At 31.7% G+C, this 22125-nt stretch overlaps 2 protein-coding genes and 1 long non-coding RNA gene across 3 annotated transcripts; 1 reads left to right on the forward strand and 2 right to left on the reverse strand.

Annotated features, from left to right (window-relative positions):
* Positions 1–3877: 3877 nt before the first annotated feature.
* LOC140817379 (uncharacterized) lies at positions 3878–5219 on the reverse strand. The gene is made up of 3 exons (XM_073177034.1): positions 4621–5219; positions 4312–4448; positions 3878–4227 (listed from the first exon to the last, which is right to left on the reverse strand). The coding sequence occupies exons 1-3, from the start codon at positions 5217–5219 to the stop codon at positions 3878–3880; spliced, it is 1086 nt and encodes a 361-aa protein (XP_073033135.1).
* Positions 5220–6346: 1127 nt separating this feature from the next.
* Positions 6347–9166, forward strand: LOC140817486 (uncharacterized). The gene is made up of 3 exons (XR_012114776.1): positions 6347–6581; positions 7041–7196; positions 8973–9166. It is a non-coding gene; the product is annotated as an uncharacterized lncRNA (long non-coding RNA).
* On the reverse strand, positions 6588–9516 carry LOC140817485 (cytochrome P450 704B1). The gene is made up of 6 exons (XM_073177199.1): positions 9012–9516; positions 8322–8537; positions 7783–8079; positions 7299–7685; positions 7030–7230; positions 6588–6857 (listed from the first exon to the last, which is right to left on the reverse strand). The coding sequence occupies exons 1-6, from the start codon at positions 9306–9308 to the stop codon at positions 6669–6671; spliced, it is 1587 nt and encodes a 528-aa protein (XP_073033300.1). The 5' UTR covers positions 9309–9516; the 3' UTR covers positions 6588–6668.
* Positions 9517–22125: the final 12609 nt, after the last annotated feature.

Raw genomic sequence — 22125 nt, forward strand, 5'->3', positions numbered from 1 at the left:
GAATGCCAATATGATTGCACTACTTTGGTTTAATTCGAATCACGAGAATTTCTTCAATTTCTGTTACATGGAAAAAAAATATAAAGTTGACTTCAATAATTTGAGATCTAATTAATTTGAACACGCCGTTAGCGACTTAATTATCCGTGCTAATTATTATTACAATGCAAGAAAATGCGTTGATTAATTCGTAATGGAATTAGATACCGAATAAACAAAAATGACAGTCACTTTTTATACACAACTATTATAAAATCTTGACTTTGTTCATTAAAAGAAATTCATTTCAGATGCATAAAATTTACCCTAAAACTTAAAATACCCATCATCTTAAATAATGTAATAGAGTGAGTTTCATGTGAGACCGTCTCGTGGATCATAATCTATGAGACGGGTCAACCATACCGATATTCACAATAAGGCAAAAACTTGTGTGAGACGGTCTCACGGGTCGTATTTGTGATATGAATATCTTATTTGGATCATCCATGAAAAATTATTAATTTTTATGTTAATAGTATTATTTTTTATTGTGAATATGAGTAGGGTTGACCCGTCTCACGGATTAAGATCCGTGAGACGGTCTCACAATAAAAAGTAATACTCTTATCATAAAAGTAATACATTTTCATGGATAACCCAAATAAGAGATCCGTCTCACAAATATGACTCGTGAGACCGTTCCCCATAAGTTTCTGGCAATTTAATATCATATAAAGAAATAAAATATTACTAGTTGGAGAGGGAAACCCATGATTGCCGCAATCGGTGGAAGTTTTGGTCAGAAAAAAGGCAAAAAGATAGCGCAATGTTTTGTGGATTTGCATGCTCTCTTTAACTACCACATGAGCCGTTGGATGCTTTTTCGGGTCTCCACAATTAAATATCCAACCAACCATTCCAATACGGCCTCACGCTCTTCTACGATAAATTGTTTTTCCTTTTCTTTTTAATTTAATTGTCTACCAAACAATTGTTTTATATTTTCAACTATTAATTTTTTTTGAACCCTTTTGCATAACTTTATCACTTTTTGGAAAGACATTTGCACATAATATATGGGTACTACTTCATCTTGCATTAATGTAGTAGTATACCATACATTGCATTCATGTATATCTGAGCTGCCGTCCACCGGGCGGCGGTGATAACAAGAGTATCGTGAGTCCGAACACACTCTTCGTCTTAATAGACAAAATTTGTTCTCGAAGTTAAAGTATCGATGTTGATTTTGCTCCAAACATGAACGTATATAGACTATAACTCATCTAAATTTATCCGATGGTCGTAGCGAGAGGTCGTCCTCTCCAAATATATATATATATATATATATATATATAATTGATTTTATCGATATTTATGTGAACATTGTTGAGATGATATCCACATATTGAGTATGAAAGAAAGCTAGAGATCATTATGATCTAATGTCAACATTTACTGCAATTCGGAGAGAGAATGCTTAAGAGAAAAGAACTAATCAACAGAAAAGTATTTCTATAAAAAAAACCAGACTTTTATTCGACAAATATCAACTTCTAACGTGCGATTTTTCCTTTTGTCTGCCATAATTTCGTTAGGCACGTTTTCTGGTTAAAATAATCGAAACTACCTCATTTATAAAGAGGCCTTATCATCTAATTTGAACGTGAATTCAAGGCTGTATCCAACACTCAATAATTAAATGAAAATAATATAATTATATACAATTTTTTTATTTCTTTATAAAATATGAGCTTATATGCCTAAGTTTTATATAGAATTTAACAAAATTGATTAATATCCAAAATGCACATATTTATGCCGATGATTTTAGGATCTATTTGATACCAAAGTTTCAAAATTAAGATTGAATTTTGGATCCGAGATTTAATTATAACAAATTCTCCAATTTAAGAAATACTCATATTTTGTATTTCCCACAACGATTTAATCTATGGGTTTGTTCATAAAATATTAATCTGCATAACATTGACCATACCTAAAATATGTTTGTACAAAAAAAGTAAATATCTTATAAGACAATCTCACATATCTTTATCTGTAAGACAAACCAATCATGCACATATTTACAATAAAAAGTAATATTTTAACATGAAAATTAATATTTTTCATTGGTGACCAAAAAATAGAATATTTTTCTTATAAAATTGACTTATGAAAACGTCTTACATAAATTTTTGTGTTGTACCAATATCAAACTTACGTTTAGACAAATTATATAATGTCAAACCAGCACATGGGCATGGTATGGTTGCGCACATGATTATTAATTTTGGATTCTACCAATGATAAGCGAAAAATCCCTTGTTAAAATCATGTATATATGAAGTATGAACACAATAATTTAATACCAAAGACACAATTTTTTAAAATTGGAAGAAATAAACGAGCCCAGGGTTTGTTAGAGGCACAATTTCAGATTGTCTAAAACAATATCGTAATTCTTATTTTTTAAAAATCAAATTCTTGAAATAATAATATTGAAATCGAGAAACTCGACTTTTTTTTTAGTGACGTTGGAACCCGTAGTCGTTACCTTTCGGTGCGCAATGGGTAAACCACTGTGCTAACATAATAGTTTGCAAACCACACTAGCCAGATAAACAATATTGTGCAAGCTCTATGTAACAAACTCGATCGAGAAGATGTTAGTAAGAAAAATCGAATTCCTGATTGGTCGTTCATTTACTCCACCAACTCAGACACTCGTTTGAGAGGAGAAACTCGATTTTTTTTTTGCATATTAGCTATGTAAAATTTGTGTGAATCTGTCACCTATAGAACATTATGTTTTGTTTCTCGATAGGTGATATAAAAAAACACACACAGACACTGGTGAAATTTGTGTGAAACATCAGTCTCGATGAAGTTCATATAAACAAGATTTACATGTCACCAATAATAATACCACCTATTTCAGAAACCCATTTGTTAGAGGTTTTTCCATTTAGTTATTATTTGGGCCTTTTTTTCAACTTCCATACAAGCAATTGAGCAAACGCCCCTTCAATTTGCATCAACTTGATTAATAAATTTGTGATTCGAAATTTAATTAGGAAAACGAGAATTTCTTTCAATAATTTCACTTATTTCATTTGAATTTATTGGATAAACTCCTATAAAAGTGCCGAGAACTTCTTGATCAGAAGGCAAAAAGAGTGGGTCTCATGTGAGACCGTCTAACGGATCTTAATCTGTGAGACGGGTCAACCCTACTCATATTCACAATAAAAAGTAATACTCTTAGCATAAAAAATAATATTTTTTCATGGATAACCCAAATAAGAAATCCGTCTCATAAATACGACCCATCAAACCGTCTCACACAAGTTTTTGTCAGACAAAAAACAAATATATTTATATATATATATATATATATATATATATATATATATATATATATATATATATATAACATATTTGTTTTAGACCATCTCCAACCCACTGCACTACATTCTGCACTATATTCTGCACTACAATAGTGTAACACTAAATTCATCTCCAACCTATCTACACTACATTCTACACTAAAAAAGAATATTCTCAGAATATTCTTATAATATTAATTTTAATTCAATAATAACTATTTATAATTTCATTACAAAATTAAACATAATAAATATAATTATATTATTTCATTATTTATTAGAAAATCGATTAATTCTTTTATATAAATAAAATAATTATTTAATGATACAAATATTTTATTTCAATATAATCATTGAAAACGATATATATATATATATATATATATATATATATATATATATATATATATATATATATATATATATATATATATATAAAAGTTAAAAAAACATTGAAAATGATACAAATATTTATTTTAAGAAATAAATATGATACAAGCACAATATTAAATATTAGAATTATTATATTCTTCCCATAAGTGCTCAATTAATGCATTTCGTAGTTCATAGTGAGCATCTCTGTTTTTTATTTTCTTATACCGAGAGAGAAATTCTTTGAATCTTGTACTTTCGTCATTGACCACCATTTCCACATCGGCAAGTGGTGCTTCCCTTGCATCTTCAATTGGTGCACTGAGGTCACGTTCATCTTCAATAATCATGTTGTGCATGATAATGCATGCTGTCATTATATCATGCAAATTGTTTTTACGACACGAACGTGCTGGATTTGCCACGATTGCAAATCGAGATTGAAGAACACCAAATGCTCGCTCCACATCTTTCCTACACGACTCTTGTTTCATAGCAAAATATCTTTTTTTCGGTCCAAGTGGGTTACTGATAGTTTGCACAATAGTTGATCACTTTGGGTAGATACCATCTGCTAGGTAATAGCCAGTATGATATTCTTTGTCAAAAATAGTATAATTGGCAGGAGGAGCAATGCCTTGAGCCAAATTTGAAAATATATTGGATGCCTCTAAATTATTGATGTCATTATTTGATCCAGGCATACTAAAATATGCGTGCCATATCCACAGATCATAATCGGCCACTGCTTCTAAAATAATTGTTGGAGACCCACTTCGACCTGAATATTGCCCAGCCCAAGCAGTAGGACAGTTCTTCCACTTCCAATGCATACAATCCAGACTTCCCAACATTCCTGGAAAGCCTCGTTGTTTACCAATATGCAAGAGTCGAGCAAACATCGTTGGCTGTTGGAGCTCGTAAGTATTGGGCTCCAAAAACTTCCACCACTGCTCGACAAAACCGTTGCAAGCATTCAATTGCAGTTGACTCTCCTATTTTGATGTATTCATCGGTCGCATCCGCGGCCATGGCATATGCTAACATTCGAATTGCAGCTGTTGCTTTCTGATTAGTTGATAACCCTAGTCGTCCCAAGCCATCACTGCGTTGTATGAAGTAGCTATCATGATTCTTGACACCATCCACAATGTGAAGGAATAGATGACGAGACATCCGAAATCGTCGTCGAAAAATACCTTCATGAAATCTGGGATTTTCAGCAAAATAGTCGTTGAACAAATTCTGATCGGCTATTTCTCTATCGCGGTGAATTACAATGTGACCTGGAATGGATCCTCTTCTCGGACATTCGTTAACTTGTTGATTGATGTAGGTGTGTAGTATCGTATTGCGTGCATGAATATGGCTAATGATTGCTCCTTGAATCTCATCAATGGCTTTATCGACGATCAAATAATTAGTAGTTTCATCTTCATTATCGGATAATGACGATGAGCCTGATGAAGAATTCATTTCTTTTAATATAAATTGTTTGAAAAATGTATACCACGAATTAGAGTTTATATAGAATTTATAAAGATAATATGGATTAGATTTCCTATCTCGAAATCTTTTCATCCATAGAATTAGATTTCATTAGATAAGGAATCTCATCCAATGGCATAGATAAGGAATCTCATCCAATGGTGATCTCATCCTTGTAACATCCGTAGGATTAGATTTTGGTAATCTCATCCGACGGATGACACACAGATGAGATTTCAATGGCGATATTGGAGGATCATGATCTGGTTTACCAGATTACTAAATATCATTTAATAAATTTTATTGTTTGTATCGTAATTTTGTTGTTTGTTTGTTGTTGTTTTTAAAATTATTTCGTATTATGCTGTAAAATGTATCATTTTAATGTACTAGTATAATTTGGTTGTTTATTAAATTAATTTAAAATCTATTTAATTTTTTAAAAAAAGTTTTAAAAAAATATAAATTAAAGTTTAAGTTTCAAGAGAAAAATATTTTAAAATTTTTAAAAATAAAAATATTAATTATATAATTAATATATAATAAAATATTAAATATTTATAAATTTAAAAACAAATAAAAAAATTAAAAAAAAATAAAAGATTTGTGCTGCGCCACATCTAGAGTTGGACTTAGAACAACTCTAGTCCAGCACCATTTTTGGTGCTGGATTGGAGTGAAAAACCTTGCTCCACAATGGAGCAATTCCATTGTGGAGCAAGGGTTGGAGATGGTCTTAAGCATTTGGATTGTGCAAATCGATTCCTCGCCATTCGTGATTAATGTCAGAAGGTCGTTAATTACTAATATATTAGAAAGAATGTTAGTAAATCAACTATGAAAGATACTAAATTGAATCATGTTTTTATTCAATTTGTATACGATATTCATGTTAATTTCCATCGATTTTTTTTTTATAAAATGATGTTAGTTTTTTTTTTAGTGGGAAAAATGTGCTCTTGCACAAATCGTGTGTGGTTTGATTTCATCAGTTTCATTTGAAAATTTGCGAAAGCTAAATTATAATTCATTAATTTGCACTTTGCACCTTGCGCCATCGGTCGGCTTATATATACCAGATGATAGATTCATAAAATTAATATTATGGCGTTCAAACTTCGAAATATTTAATATTTAAAAAAATGATTTTCAAACCAAAAAATGTTTGGGGAGAGGAGAATTTCACCATGAATGATTAATACTACAAAACCACGTTCAAAAACATAGAATTCAAAGTGTCAATTGTAGAACTAAAATGTTTCGATTCTAATAGAAAGTGAAATATGGCTCCAATTTCGTTTCTTGATTGCTTCGATCATTGTTCGAATCGGTTTAATTTGTGATTCCAAGGTAATCGAGCTTGAGATCCAATCTGGTTGTAATAGAAAAAAGTAGTTTAAGAACTGTGAGTGATTTAGAAGTCAACAAATGAATCCGTCAAGAAACTTCTGGGCGTCTTGAAACTTTAAGTTTCAATCCGTCCGCCATGGATAGAATTGTCATCATCCTGTATTTCACTGTGTGCCCTGGAACCAATTTGAATTCATAGAATCTACACAAAATGGCGAGTGCCATCTTCATCTGTAGATATGCAGAGTCCTTCCCTAGGCATATCCTTGGTCCTGCCTGAATTCAGAGATACTATCATGATGATTTGGCTTTAAAATGATGATTTGGATCATTGTTTCAGGAAAAGATTCACGGGTTCCTTTTGTTTGTCAATGATTAGTCTACTTTTTTAGGATTTTGCTTGGATCAGTTTTTGTTGTTCTATATATTTTGCTTTTGCTTGATTTACCTGGAATGCAGTGAATTTGAAAGGAGATATATTTTGGAAGATTCCGTCTTTGAGCCATCTCTCAGGGTTGAATGAAGCTGCATCTGCGCCCCAATTGTACTCCATTCTTCCCATTGAGTACGGGACATATGTCACCATGCCTCCGGCCTTTACTTTGGTTCCATCTGGTAAAACATCGTCCTCTGAAATCCCTTTTGGATCCTGTAAAAGAAGTGTTTGTTACGATTATAATAATTGTTTTGCTTGGGATTTACTGAGAAATACTTAACCTGAGGAACGGCTGGGTATAATCGAAGTGTTTCTGTTATCACAGCGTGCAAGTAGTACAGTTTTCCCAATGAGTCATAGTTCAAAAGCCCTGCAAATTGTGCTGCTCTTTGGTCGAAAGATTCTTGATCCTCTTTGTGATAATTGTTTAATGTGATACCTTCTTCTTTTGCTCGATCTTCTTCTAGTTTTTTTAATTCTAAGTAAAGTTTCTTGGCTACTGTCTCGTGAGTCATTATCATATAGGTCGCCCATGCAAGAGTTGTCGCAGTTGTATCACGACCGGCGATAACAAAATTTAGGACAACATCTCTGAGGCTTTTTTCGGTCATATTACTCTCGGGATCTTTACTCAGTTCAACGAATCTTGAAAGTATGTCATGCTTGATCTAGCAGTTTTTTTATTCACAAGACCAAGTAAAAGAATTTGTGAAAATCAGAAGAGCCTCTTGTTTTGTGTTTGTGACTAAGTTGAAATCTAGTTACCTTGTCATCTTTATTATTCCCTTTGGCTTCATCTATTTCTGCCTTCCTTGTCCTGATGACAGAGTATGTAAAATCATCGATCGTTTTAATGCTTTGATCGAGCACTGATTCTGATCCAATGTTAAAGAACTTCTTTGCTTTCCACAAAGGGTCAATGAATCTAAGAGTCACTATCATGTTTGCTGTATCAAAGGCCTTTGCAAACTGATTGTCTGGTAAATCTGGAGCCAAAGTGCCTATTTCCACTCCAAATCCAACCTTACATATCGAGTCAAGAGTCATCCTCATCAAAAGTTCCTGGAGAGTTGATAATCTTAAGCTCAAATTGCAGGATAGTTTTTAAAAAATTTCACAACCAGATTGATACGGAACAATTTTGCGTAATCATACTTCAAGAATCAAGTTGTTTGATAGTTTGAGCATGCAATTTTAGTGATTGGTTTTCCATTTGAAAATAATAACCAAATGAGTTCTTTTGTTTTCCTTTCTGTTATTAATTCCACAAATGTGTTAAAAAATTCCAAAAATGGTTATTTTACCTGCATGTCTACTTTCTGGTTATTGTGAGCTGATTGACTTAGAATTGCACAAAGTTTTAGGCTATATTCTCTGAAAACCACTGTACTGAAATCCCTCAAATTTTTGGAAGCAAATTCAAAGCTAGCTGTCTTCCTTTGTTTTCTCCAGAGCTCCCCATCAACATTGAAAATGCCATCTCCTAGCAGGACTTCCATATATGAATGATACACTTCACCCTTCAACAATATACATATTTTTTTTATAAGTAACATATAAAGGGAAAAACAGATTCTCCTCTGTAGATAAAATTTAGATAATCGCCAACGGTTCTGTCTTTTAGTTGCAGGACAATGGGGCAAGGCAGACAAAATATATCATTCCCTCGCCAATTTTTTTGAGCGTGAAGACCGAATAAAAAATCTGTTAATACCATTCTTGTCTACGTGAAGGACTCAGTTACGCAATACGAAAATGATATCAAAATTTTTGGGGGACAATGCTCATACATTTGAAAAAGCTATACATACATTCAAATCTCCAATCTGTCAAGATCTCTTCATGTCGTCCTTCGATTGAGATAAAATTTGTGAGAATTCTGCTAGATTTTGATCAATATTTGCTAATGAAATCTAGACAAATAATTACTATTTTGTTGCTTTGATCATTTGCAGGACATTGAAAATTGAAACTAGAGTTTACATCATCATCACCTTTGGATAGTTACTGAAGTTTGTTTTCAGCACATGCTCCACATTGGCTGGATCTGCAATGTATGTATACGTCATGAACGGCATTGGCACCACTACTGTTCTTGACTTGGCCAAATACTCGACCAGCCAATCGTGCATCCTGTCGTAATTCATCAGCTGTTCGATGGAAGCTCCTAAGAACGGCCATGTTTTGGGACCTTTTACGTTCCTCTGCTTCAATCTGTGGATGAAAATCCATGAAGCCAACATGCAACAAAGCACTACAAAGATTCTTGCAAGGCTTCCCTCTTCTTCCATGTTGTATAATATCTGATGATCATGAGAAATTAAAATGTCATTTATATAGAGTGTGATTGATTATATTATTGGAATAGTAGTTGGAGTATAGGTTCTTGAAATCTTTAGCTCAACAATATTTGCATGATTCTGCTAGGTTAAAGAATTCTTCATATTATTGGTGTCTCCAACCTAATTCAATAATCGGCAAAAGATGAGGTAAAGTTGATTCTTTACGGTAGAGTAGATGCTACCTGTGGGGACAGTGTCCTCACAGGATCTCAGCCATTGATTTTACATAGTGATTAAATCTGGGCCTTTGATCACTTCATGGGGTGTATGTGTGTTTAAATCTGGGCCTTTGATCACCTCATGGGACAGTGCCTCACAAGGTAGGGTGAAATAAACCATTCTTTACCATTGTCCCATGCATTTTAAATGAAAACTAATGTATTATACTCCCAAGTATTTTTTTTTAATTTTTTTTCTAATATGAGATAGAAGATCAACCTTGTATGTTTGTCTCTTTATAATTTTGATCATCTATGTTTTCGAATTTCAGTCTTAATCTGTTATTTTTATTTATTTTTTTTTTGCAATGTAAAACTATTTTTCTGCGTGATTACAAAATTAAAATTTATGTTCAATTTTTAAAAATATACATATTTTAACGGGGTCGTCCCAATTCGGATCCAAACCTGGGCATCATAATAGGCCTCGTCATTTCCAAAAAGCCCAACTTCAGAAAGCTCGCATTCATCTTGTGTTGGGCCAGCTCTAATCAACAACACGTGGAAGTATGATTTTATATTTATTTTTCAAAAAAAAATAAAATCCAAACTCGATACACGTGGATTTTAAGATTTTATGATTTTATATATTTATTTATGAGTTGTGAGACATATCTCCATCACGATTCGATTAATAAAAAATATTATTTTTTATGCTAAACATATTATTTATCACTTTAAGTTTGACCAAACTCTTACAAAAATAGATCTGAATAGTCTAATAAGAAATATACTATTATGACAAACTTAAAAAATGGATTGCACGAGATCAATAAACACTTGCATTTTTTTTTAAAAAAAAACTATCAACAGTTATTTCGTTTTTGAAAATGTAAAAATTTATATTTTAATGCAATAAATCAAATTTAATAACTATCAAAAATTTAAATTTACTTATTTTTTATTATATCAAATTTTAGCATATATCTATTATAACATGGCTTCATCACTTGTCTAAAATAATGCTAGGTGTAATGTAAATAAAGACGGAATCAAGATTTTGATTCAGTGTAGGCAATAATATACTAATTAATAAAACAAAAAAGGACATCAGTAATCAGTTAATCGAAAACTATAAATAATGTGTTATAGGATTCAAACACAAGCTACGCAAGGTCAGAAACATCCGTTAGTTGATTAAAAGCCCTGGAAAAATGATGAAGAATAATGTGAACATAATCCACAATCAAAATAAAACCTAATAGAAAATATAAAATCTACGATCGAAAAATATGGATGGATTCATTCTCGATAAAAAAAAGACACAAAATTTGAAAAATAATTGAATGATCGAAGAAGATTGAAGGAAAAAATGAACCTAAAATTTGGTGAAAATCCTAGATTTTGTAGAGAATATGAAATAAGAAATTGTAAATAATATGAATTCGAATAACTGTTAATCAAAGCAAATGAAGTCTGGCACTCATGAGGAAAAACCAATAGTGCAATAGCAAGTAAAAATTTAAATATTTGATTCAGTAAAAATTTAAATATTTGATTCTAAAATTTGAATCTATTAATTATTAAGGAAAAATATTGTTGTTTTTTGTGTTTATTATATTGTGTGTGTGTGTTTGTTTGTTTTTTTTTTTTTTAAAAAAATAATAATTAGTATAGGCCTTAGCTGGCTCCGCGCATGAATGTAAACAAATTGTAGATGACTCTATTTTAAATGAGTATGTAGGTCTCTTGTCAGATGCTTTCACATATATTTATCTGTGAGATGAGTACTTAATCATGTCCAAATTTATAGTAAAAATTAATATTTTTCATGATTAAAGGAACCAAATGCTTCTTTAATTGACCAAATTCAAGATATCTATAGTTTTACATCAATGGATTTTGGTTCAAAACTGTCTGAGACATGTGAATTGAGTAACTTATGTGTTAGCCACACATGCTCTTTTTACTAATCAAATTGTTAAGACTTTTTGATTAGCAATTTGATCTTATAATTTTTACCATGCTTATATATGTGTGTGTGTATAGTATGATTATATATAAATATTGTATTGAATTTTATAAGTTCAATTATGTTGAAAAATTTAATTCGAAATGTAGAAATGAAATCAACAATTGGATCGGAGCCATTTGACAATAAAGTAGAGAATTAATAATCGTGTCAGAATTTTTTTGAAATGAGTCGTAAATGCTTAGAAAATCGAGAAGGGCCTGCCGTTAGCGTTATTATATATATGGATAAATTATCACCTCAATTATGAAATTCCCTGCCAACTGCCTAATAGATATTAACTTTTTTTTTTGTTAAAATATTTAATTTTGAATAATAAATGTACACTATTCGCTACACTTTACATCAAAGTTACCTGCTGAATTTGAGAGGCATAATTTTGGGTTGAAATAAATTATTTTGCCTATATATCTTATTAGTTGGTTGGTGTGTGTGTGTGTGTGTGTGTATATATATATATATATATATATATATATATATATATATATATATATATATATATATATATATATATATATATGATCTCGAGAGAGTCAAGCATGATCCACTATTGAGAGATTTGATATATTGAATAAGTGCGTCTATAATTTGAGGTGGAGTAGAATTCTGGTTAGGCCAAACTGAAAATCTTATAAATATAGATAACTTCCGGTTGATATACACAATTGCACAACAACATAATACACCACATACAATATACAAATATTCTCCCTTTCGTAGGGGTGAGCAAGATTTCGGTTAAACCGAATTAACCGAATTAATCGAATACTCACCCCTACCCTCTGGTAGTTCTCGGAGAATCACAAGTTATCTCCAAGGGTTTAAAGCGTGCACATGATCAAAATATTCTAGTGATATTTCAATGACAACAAAAAGAAAAAAATACTGTTAATGGAATTTATTTTTGGGATTTCCTCGTAGATCACGTCAGAGATCCAATAACAAATATGTGCCTTATTCCGCTTAATAGGTACACACGATTTATTGTTTTACGCAATATGACATGTATCTTTCTGGACTCATGAGACTAACATTCTGATATTTCAGCACTCATGTAGATGCACTGTGCACTATCGTGAGTATAAAGAAATAAAGATATGTGTTACTAACAACTATAGTTTTTGACCTAATAGTAAATATTTGATCTTAACAAGTTAAATAGGGATAAATTCGGTGCCTACTACTCAATCAAAGGATTCTGGTCAGGGAACAACATCAGAACCACTTGAGATCAATTATTTTGTTTTACATAGCAATTATTCCTTTCCTTTGTACGATGTGAGTTAGGAAAAAGAAGTTTAAAACGACTTATGTACAATATATTACTATAGCAATTACTATAGCAATTTAAGTGAACTATTTTCGAAAAACTAGAATGGATACAAAATAATTGTTGTAGAGGTTTATTGTGCATTCATGCTTGTGCGGTCTTGGAACGCGACAGTTTGATTCCGATAATTTCTCCCTATATCTCAATCGCTTGTTAATTATTGTTTTTCATCCGTATGAAAATCACTCACCATTTTGTTTAAGATCAAATTTTATCTATCGGTTTAATTTATTTTATTAAAGTCAAATCCCTCGTTGAATTTATTTGTAGAACCGAGCGTTTGCCGTTTTACCAAAAGCTATAGCTGGTGGTAATGGTGCAATTCAAATCTTTTAAACCCCACAACAACTTAAGTACCACGGTTCGATCTCTCTACCAAGCAGGTACAATTATTGCACCCAACAATCTTCCTCCCAATAATTGCACTTCTTGCAATCAATGAGAATCGAACCCGTGAGCTTGGCTCTGATACCAATTGTAGGACTGAGCGCTTGCCGGTTTACCAAAAGCTATAGCTGATTGTAATGATGCAACTCAAATCTTTTAAACCGCACAGCAGCCCAAGCATCACGGTTTGATCACTCTATCAAGTAGGGACAATTGTTACACCCAACATTATTTTATGCGACTTTAATTAAGACAATCATAATATTTTTTTTGAAGGGAAAAAAGCAGTGTTCTAAAAAGCCCGCTTAAGCGCATTTAAACTTGAAACTCGACAAAAACTCCCCGCTTCGGAGAAAAGCGGTGAAACTGTAGTTTGACCGAATTAAGCATAATTAAGACGTTTAATTAAGTGTGATTAAGCACAATTAATCGCGTCTATTTATTTTTAAAATTTTTTATTTTGAATGTATGTCTTTTTATTTTAAAATCATGAACTAGGTTTATAATTTTGATGTTTATTTTTTAAATTTAATTATGATTTAACATTTCTGATAATGATTTGACAATATTTTAGTATTTTTTAACGTGGTATAGTTGCAAAAACAAATAAATATTGTAATTTTGAGATTTTTATGTTTTTATAAATATGAGAATTAATGCATCAGACTTAAATTATCATATTTATGTATTATTTTATCTATTTATTGGTTTAATATAATTATAATTACACTAAAGATAAAAAAAACGTTTTTTCACGTTTAAGCATGTGCTAATCTCGTTTAAGCTTGAAAAGCTTGGAGCTCGACATCCGCGCTTCGGGGCGATTCACGTTTTTTAGAGCCTTGGAAAAAGTAGTTTTTTTAAATAAAAAAAAACTAATTTGAACTCGATCTCAGTAATGCTCATTGATCAAGATAATGCCATTGCTATTCTCATTATAACTAGGAGTATATCACTGTTGGGCATGGAATTTAATGTTCGAGAGAGTCGGTAGCAACTTAATAGTTTGGCCCCTTCCTTTTTGCTTCTCATTATATATCAGTGTGAAACATGAATTTTCTGATCATTTCAGACTTAAATGAGCAGTATTTACAAACATAAAAATGTTGACGAAAAAAATAATAAATTTTAAAAAATAATATTAATACATATATTGAAATTCACAATTTTCGTCCTATATATTTGTCTATTTGCGATACTGGTAATCGTTGTCGAATATCAGTTTTAATCTTCCACTTTTTTAGTCTTTAATATTAATGTAATCATCAGTTGCTAGTTCGAGTCATGTTATATCATTGCTTAAAACAAGTAATCCAACAGTTACTTAGTATTTGTTTATATATTTTTGTGGCCGGGATTTTAAGCAATCAGTGAGAAATTTCACGTACGCCGAAATAATGTATCCCAAAAAAAAAAAACAGCACGATATGATTCAATTTTACGTCGTTTCGACAAATTATTTTAAAAAATACTGTTTGACCAAGGTTATTCTCTAAAATTTCCCTTTTCGTCACATACTAATTAAACATTACTTTAAAAAAAAACATTTGTGGTCCAGTCAATTAATAAATTAAACAAGATTAAATTACACCATGCTAAAGTATCTATCAAGCATTCAGTCCCGAGGGAAGGGTAATAAAGTGTATCTGATCCCATGTCTATGCGTAATAATGTCTAGTTATATTATTTTCAGCAGAATATATCCCCTCAGCAGCTACTCTTTCAGTTGTGGGATCATGGGATTTAATCCTATCCCACGGATTGGTATAGGGTTAAAATCTAAAATCGTATGGGTCCCTGCTATTTAATATCATGATGCTGTTGAGTTACAATAAATTTTTGTATGTTCGATGAATGTATGCAAAATAAAAGCTTGAAAATTATCAAGAAGATAGGAACCAAAAATAAATCAGTCTTGATCATCGGTGTTATCAAATTTGGACAAGTTAAGGACCGAAAATGTTAGTGAAAAAAAGCTAGAAGATCCAGTAAAGGATGTAGATATATGAAATTAACTTACCAATACTATATGCGGGGTATTTATTGATATTATAAGTATGAATTGTTCCAGGAAAATTGCAATTTTATGTTCGTTGTTTTGTGATTTTGGTCGTATATGATGTTCAATTTTAGTTTCAGTCTTGTATCTTTCAATTTTCGACAGTATTTTTTTCATCAGACACTTAAACATCAACGCTATGTCGGAGCCATATCGTCGTCGCATAAGTTCCACATCAACGTCACGTTGGGAAAAAAATGCTAAATTTGCAAAGATAACAGAGATTAATTTTAGATCTAGTACAAAAAATGAACACTATTATTTAGAGATGGCAAAAACTTGTGTGAGACGGTCTCACGGGTTATATTTGTGAGACGGATCTCTTATTTGGGTCATCCATGAAAAAGTATTATATTACTTTTTAGAGTGAGTCTCATGTGAGACCGTCTCACGGATCTTAATCTGTGAGACGGGTCAACCCTATCGATATTCACAATAAAAAGTAATACTTTTAGCATAAAAAGTAATATTTTTTCATGGATGATCCAAATAAGAGATCCGTCTCACAAATACGACCCGTGAGACCGTCTCACATAAATTTTTACCTACTTTTTATGCTAAGAGTATTACTTTATATTGTGAAAATATGTAGGGTTGACCCGTCTCACAGATTAAGATCCGTGAGACGGTCTCACATGAAACCCATTCTTTAGAGTTAGATAATTATTTAAGAGGTGATTATAAATATTTAGTAGTTCGCAAGTTTTAAACTTCATAAAATTCTTTAAAAGTTTAGAATAAATTCATCGCCTCAAAGAAATCAGCTGCCTATATGTCGAATGTCGATGAATAAATTTATGGAATTACTTATTGCATGGCAGAGGGAAGTTACATAAATCAGTGTAGCTTTAAAAACTTGACATGACTTGTGCATCTCAAATTTATACATGGTCGAAACTTCGCCAACTTAACCTCCAAAAAAAGGAAAACAAAAGGAGAAAAACCTCGCCAAATCGTCATTTTAAAATGAAACCATGCACCAGTTTAATTATAATTACTTGGGGATATAATTTAGGTTTATTGTATGAGAATCTTATGACTGAGTCACAAAAGCTTTTATACTATCGACAGATTTATTATTCTTACGAGTGACACTTATACACGTAATCAAAATGATTATCTAATTTTGTCTATTTTGTGTTTCGCTTGTATACTTATATATTCAGATTTGGATTTTGGTCTTGTAAGTTATGTTTTGGCTTATGATTTTTTTTTTCTCGGACTGTTGATGTGGCGTCGAAAAATAATAACGTGACACTATAAAATACCGATGTGTCTGGCCTCAAGTTTGCATTCAATCAAGAGTAGGTCTCGTGCATGTGAGATATTCTCACGAATCTTTATCTGTGAGACGGGTCAACCCTACCGATATATATTCACAATAAAAATTAATAATCTTAGCATAAAAAGTAATATTTTTTCATGGATGACCCAAATAAGAGATATGTATCACAAAATACGATCCGTGAGACCATCTCACAAAAGTTTTTGCCTTCAATCAAATACGTATGAATAACCAGTCATGAAGGCTAAATGATTTTTTATTTTTTATTCTCTATTATCCTTTAAAAATAAAAAATGTCACCATGTATATCAATCTAAATATATTTGACTCGTATTTAAAATATTTGGGAAACTATATATATCATAATCATGATCAAATCAGGGTTAAATTTCAAAAGTATCTAATTAAAATCCACAAAGTAGGACGATTCTTTGCCAATTAGTGAAGGAAAATTAAATATAAAGTATTCTGAAAACAGTAATAAATGATTTTTTTTTTTTATTTTTTTTTGTATTTATCATCTTAATTTTGCATTGAGAATAGAATCCAAAACCATGATGATTGTCACCAAAAATTTATGGTCCAAATTCCCATGCCAGGCGTATAATCAAACTGTACATGCATTAAATACAGTAGACCACATATATTTCACTTAATTTAGCATAACTAAGTATGATCATAATTTCTATCTATCTATCTATAGATGCGTTCTTTGTTTTGGCGTTCCAATCTGGAAGAAAATTACTGTCTCGCTGTAAGTGAATGAAATAATCAAACATTAGAGCAGTTGAATTTAAAAGCATTGCAGCATGGAAAATGGACCATATTGATTATATTATTTTATGTATTTCAATCGTTTATAATCGATCGAATTTGGCCAATCGTTAATTGTAAGTACATGTGTACACTTATGTGAATATCGCTGAGATGACACTCAACTATATGATGTAATGAATCATATCAAAATTATACGTCAAATAGGTGAATGATATTTCAACGATGCTCATATAGGTGAGCACAGTAAATGAACAACATATCAAATCTATATATGTGACAACCTTGAGCAACGCAAGATGTTTGCATGAACATTTTGTTTAACGTCGTATTGGTTCATCCTGCACAAACCTTTGCAGGTCTCGAGAAACATTGTATATTGAACATCTCGCGACCCCATATGGTGCCAAAATCGATCAACACTGTAGCTAGGTTTGTACATGCAACTCGGAAAAGGTACATTATGTGATGTAGAAGCGAGCTAATTAATGAATCTCGATGAGTGAAATTTCATCAGCTGCCGTCACTACAAGAAAAACGGCATACGAGGGTGTTGTTGAAAGTCCGTTCAACGACAACGGTTTTTACCCGTTGTGGTAGGTAGCATTTGCGACGGTCTATTAAAACCGTCGCTAAATCCATTAGCGACAGTTTTATTCAAAGTGTCGCTAAAATTAGCGACGGTTTGTATATGCAAGCCGTCGCTAATTTTAGCGACGGTTTGTATAAGATGTCCGTCGCTAATTTTAGCGACGGTGTTTTTAGACTGACCGCGTCGCTAATTTGTTTCGAAAAATAAAAAAAAATTTAATAATTTAATAAATATAAAAGAAACTAACAATTAAAACTAAAATCGTGTAAAAGAGAAAAATTTTAAGTGTTGTGTGAAGTGATAAAATTGTGTATGAGAGAAAAATTTTAATTGCTGTGTGAAGTGATAAAATTGTGTATGAGAGAAAAATTTTAGTGTTGTGAAGTAGTGAGAAAAATTTAAAGTGTGGTGTGAAGGGATAAAATTGTGTAAAAGAGAAAAATTTTAAGTGTTGTGTGAAGGGATGAAATTGTGTAAGAGAGAAAAATTTTAAGTGTTGTGAAGAAAAATGGGTTGGAATAGGGGTATTTATAGTGAGTTGGCGACGGTGTTAGTTTAAACCGTCGCGAATTTTAAATTAGCGATGGTTTTGATGAGATTGTCGCCGTATTTTGCGACGGATTAAGTTAAACCATTGCTAAAGTTAGCGACGGGTTTTGAAATATTGTCGGATGTTTAATTTGGCGACGGTTTGGCTGCAAACCGTCGCTATATTTAGCGACGGTTTGTTCAAAACGGTCGCTAAATGTAGCGACGGATGTCACTAAACTGTCGCTAAATTTTAGCAGGCAACGGTTTGACTTTAAACCGTCGCTATAATTAGCGACTAATGATACAAAACCGTCGCAAATGTGGACTTAGCGACGGTTATATGAAACCGTCGCTATATTTAGCAACGATTTTACGATAATCCATCGCTAAATTTGGCAACGTTTTCCAAAACCATTGTTGTTTGTCTAAAAACCACGCTAATCGACAACGGTTTCTTAAAACAGTTGTCGATTCTCCCAAAAAAAAACGCGCTAATAGACAACGGTTCACGAACCGTTGTCATTGACCCGAAAAACCGTTGGCTTTGACTTAAAAGACAACGGTTTTTTTAAAACCGTTGTTGTAGTATGTGTGGTGTTGCTATGGCCTTTTTTCTTGTAGTGCGTCAGATTACGACCCGCATGCTGCTAGCTAGGTAATGAGCTCATGTAAATATTTTACATCTACTTAAATGGTTAACGCGATTTGCTAGATAATATCTTTCTATCTATTTTCAACAAACCCTAATTCTTACGTAGGGGTGAGAATTTTGTATTAATATAAAAGTAAAAAAATATTGAACTGATGTTTATCAGATGTAAGTGTTGTTTGAAGTGTTGTTAATACATATTCACAACATGCAGCGAAATATATTAATTAAGTACACAATTCAACTTTAATAGATAGATTACGATAGACTAGATTACGTACAACTATAAATACATGAACGGTGTCTCAGAGCAAAAATAATCACTGGAAACACAAACTTGAATTTACAAACCAATGCTAGTGCTCCTACAAAAAAAACTATTTTTCCAACAAGTTGAGAAAACAAATTGTTTCCTAAAATAAATAATCAGACTAAAAACATATTCAAAGAACGCAAACAGTGTGTCGAAAACTAAAGCAACAAAAACATGATCTTCAATCAATACTTCCACAAGTGTTGTCTTCAGATGTCTCAAACAATCACGGCAACACGTAGTAGCAGCACTCTTCAAACGATGACATTTTTGTGAATTGAATTTTCTCTCTAGATCTCTCATCGTGCAAAAGTGTTTTTCAGCAACTAATTTTAAAGAGACTCTTTTACTCCTAGAGTTTATCCCAAAAAGAAACCCATATAAACAATAGTTTTATTAGAAATAAACTCTTTTAAACAATAATATCATATCATGAACCTCTTATCATAATTTTTAAACAATAATATCATATCATGAACCTCTTATCATAATTTTCGAAGATATAGAAAGTCAAAATTCTTAATTAATTATTTTACAAACTCTTATTAATAACGAAAAAATAAGTTTAAGAAATAAATTATATATTGTAAACCAATAATTATTTTTCCTTTCACATACACCAGCCGATCGCCTAACCGGCTCCGGCTACGTTGGCTCCGGAACATTAACGCAAGAGTCCATTACATGATGAATAATTATATTTACGGCAAACTAAAGTGGCTAAATGTCAATTAAGTTTAAGCAAACAAATCGACGAATGCCCCTAGCTAGTAAGTGTATATATTTATATCTCAACCACTACATTGTAAGTACACATACATATGTACATATATATATATATATATATATATATATATATATATATATATCGATTTTTCTGAATGCCTGAATTCTTACATACATACATACATATGTACATATATATATATATATATATATATATATATATATATATGTATGTATATATGTATAAAGTTCCCAATTCATAATTTTAACGAACCGTTAGGAGACTGAATGAATGACATTTGGAAAGAAGTACAAAATCATGAGTCATGCTATCTTTATATTTAAAGTTACACTCATATGATATTTTTTCTTTTTTAAGAGTAACAGCTCATAAAAAAAAATGTAATTTGATTTAAGGGTATTTTTGTAATTTACTATGTAAAATATAGCTTGAGTGTAACCTAAAATGAAAATGTATAAATGAAAAAAAAAATAGAATTATGTTATCTAATTCAAACATTTTCATCGTCGACACGAACGGAATACGAGACAGTGAGTCATGATAATAAAAGTTCAATTTTCTGCCTTAATATGGTCTAAATCTGATAACTTCATGAAAACCATTAACAGTAGCTCGATAATTTGTCAATGTATCCATACTCAGAATACAATATAAGTCAGACATAACCATTTTGATTAGATTAGTTATCATAATATTATCATCATATCTAGTCATACAATTCAAGACTATCTCACGATATATCAAATATAAACTGGCAGGAGTAAACACAAATAAAGTATCCAACAATGGAGTAGTAGCAGTTAGGGATGACAATTTTCCCCACGGGTTTGGGGCCCCGCGGGGAAAACTCGAAACAGGGATGGGGATCCCCGATTTTTTCGGTTTTGGTTTTGGGTTCGGAGATTTTTTTAAATCCCCGATATAGTTCAGGGCGAGTATGAGATTATTGTCCACATCCCCGAAATCCCCGAACCCGCCCCGAAAATAATATCAATAATAAAATAATAGTATTATTAGTATTAATAATATAATAATATTGTTTTTTAAAATATTAATAATATTATTATTATTAATATTGATATTGTTATTAATATTAATATTATCTCTAATAATAATAGATAATAATAAGTTTTGGTTTGAGAAAATCTTCGAATCCATCATCGTCTTGTCATATTAATATTTTTGAAATAGGGATGACGACGGGGATGAGATGTTGATCCCCGAAGTTTCGGGTTCGGGGAAAAAGTGGGTATGGGGACGGGAATGGAATTCGGGGATGGGGATGGGAATGGCAAACCCGCCCCCGCCCCGGCCCATTGCCATCCCTAGTAGCAGACTCATTTTCATCAAAAAATGCAGCAGATAAAAATGAATGCTCCGCCAGTGGTCCTGGAAACATCAGCATTTCTCGATATCACATCAGCATTTTTCAACTCCAAATTAGTATTTTGGGGAAAAAAAATATAAAAGACCACAACATAACTTAACTCATAAGATGTCGAAAACCCAAATTTGAATATTTACATGATCAAAACATATAATAGATAAACTTAGAAGACCATTTTGATTATTTCATATATATAATGGAATAGCTTTTTATCCAAGTGTCGAGTTCTCGACTTCTCGATATGTCACACTAGAGAAGTTATAGATTGGCACTGGCAGGGCTCCCGGATTCTAAGAACTTGGAATAATTGTGGTCAATTTTCCTGATTATTTAACACAAATTGTTTGGCCCTCGCGTCGCTCGAGTAATTGTTGCTTCAAACCGAACTAACATGCATCTTATACAAGAAAAATTACAAAAAAAAACAGAAGATTTAAATTTAAAATCCTTTATATCAGGAGGAGATTGTATAGATGAAGTAGCAACAGAAACAATATTATTTTCTGGTTCTTCTATATGAA

The sequence above is a fragment of the Primulina eburnea genome, chromosome 16 (genome assembly GCF_022965805.1).
Source record: "Primulina eburnea isolate SZY01 chromosome 16, ASM2296580v1, whole genome shotgun sequence".
Lineage (NCBI taxonomy): Eukaryota > Viridiplantae > Streptophyta > Magnoliopsida > Lamiales > Gesneriaceae > Primulina > Primulina eburnea.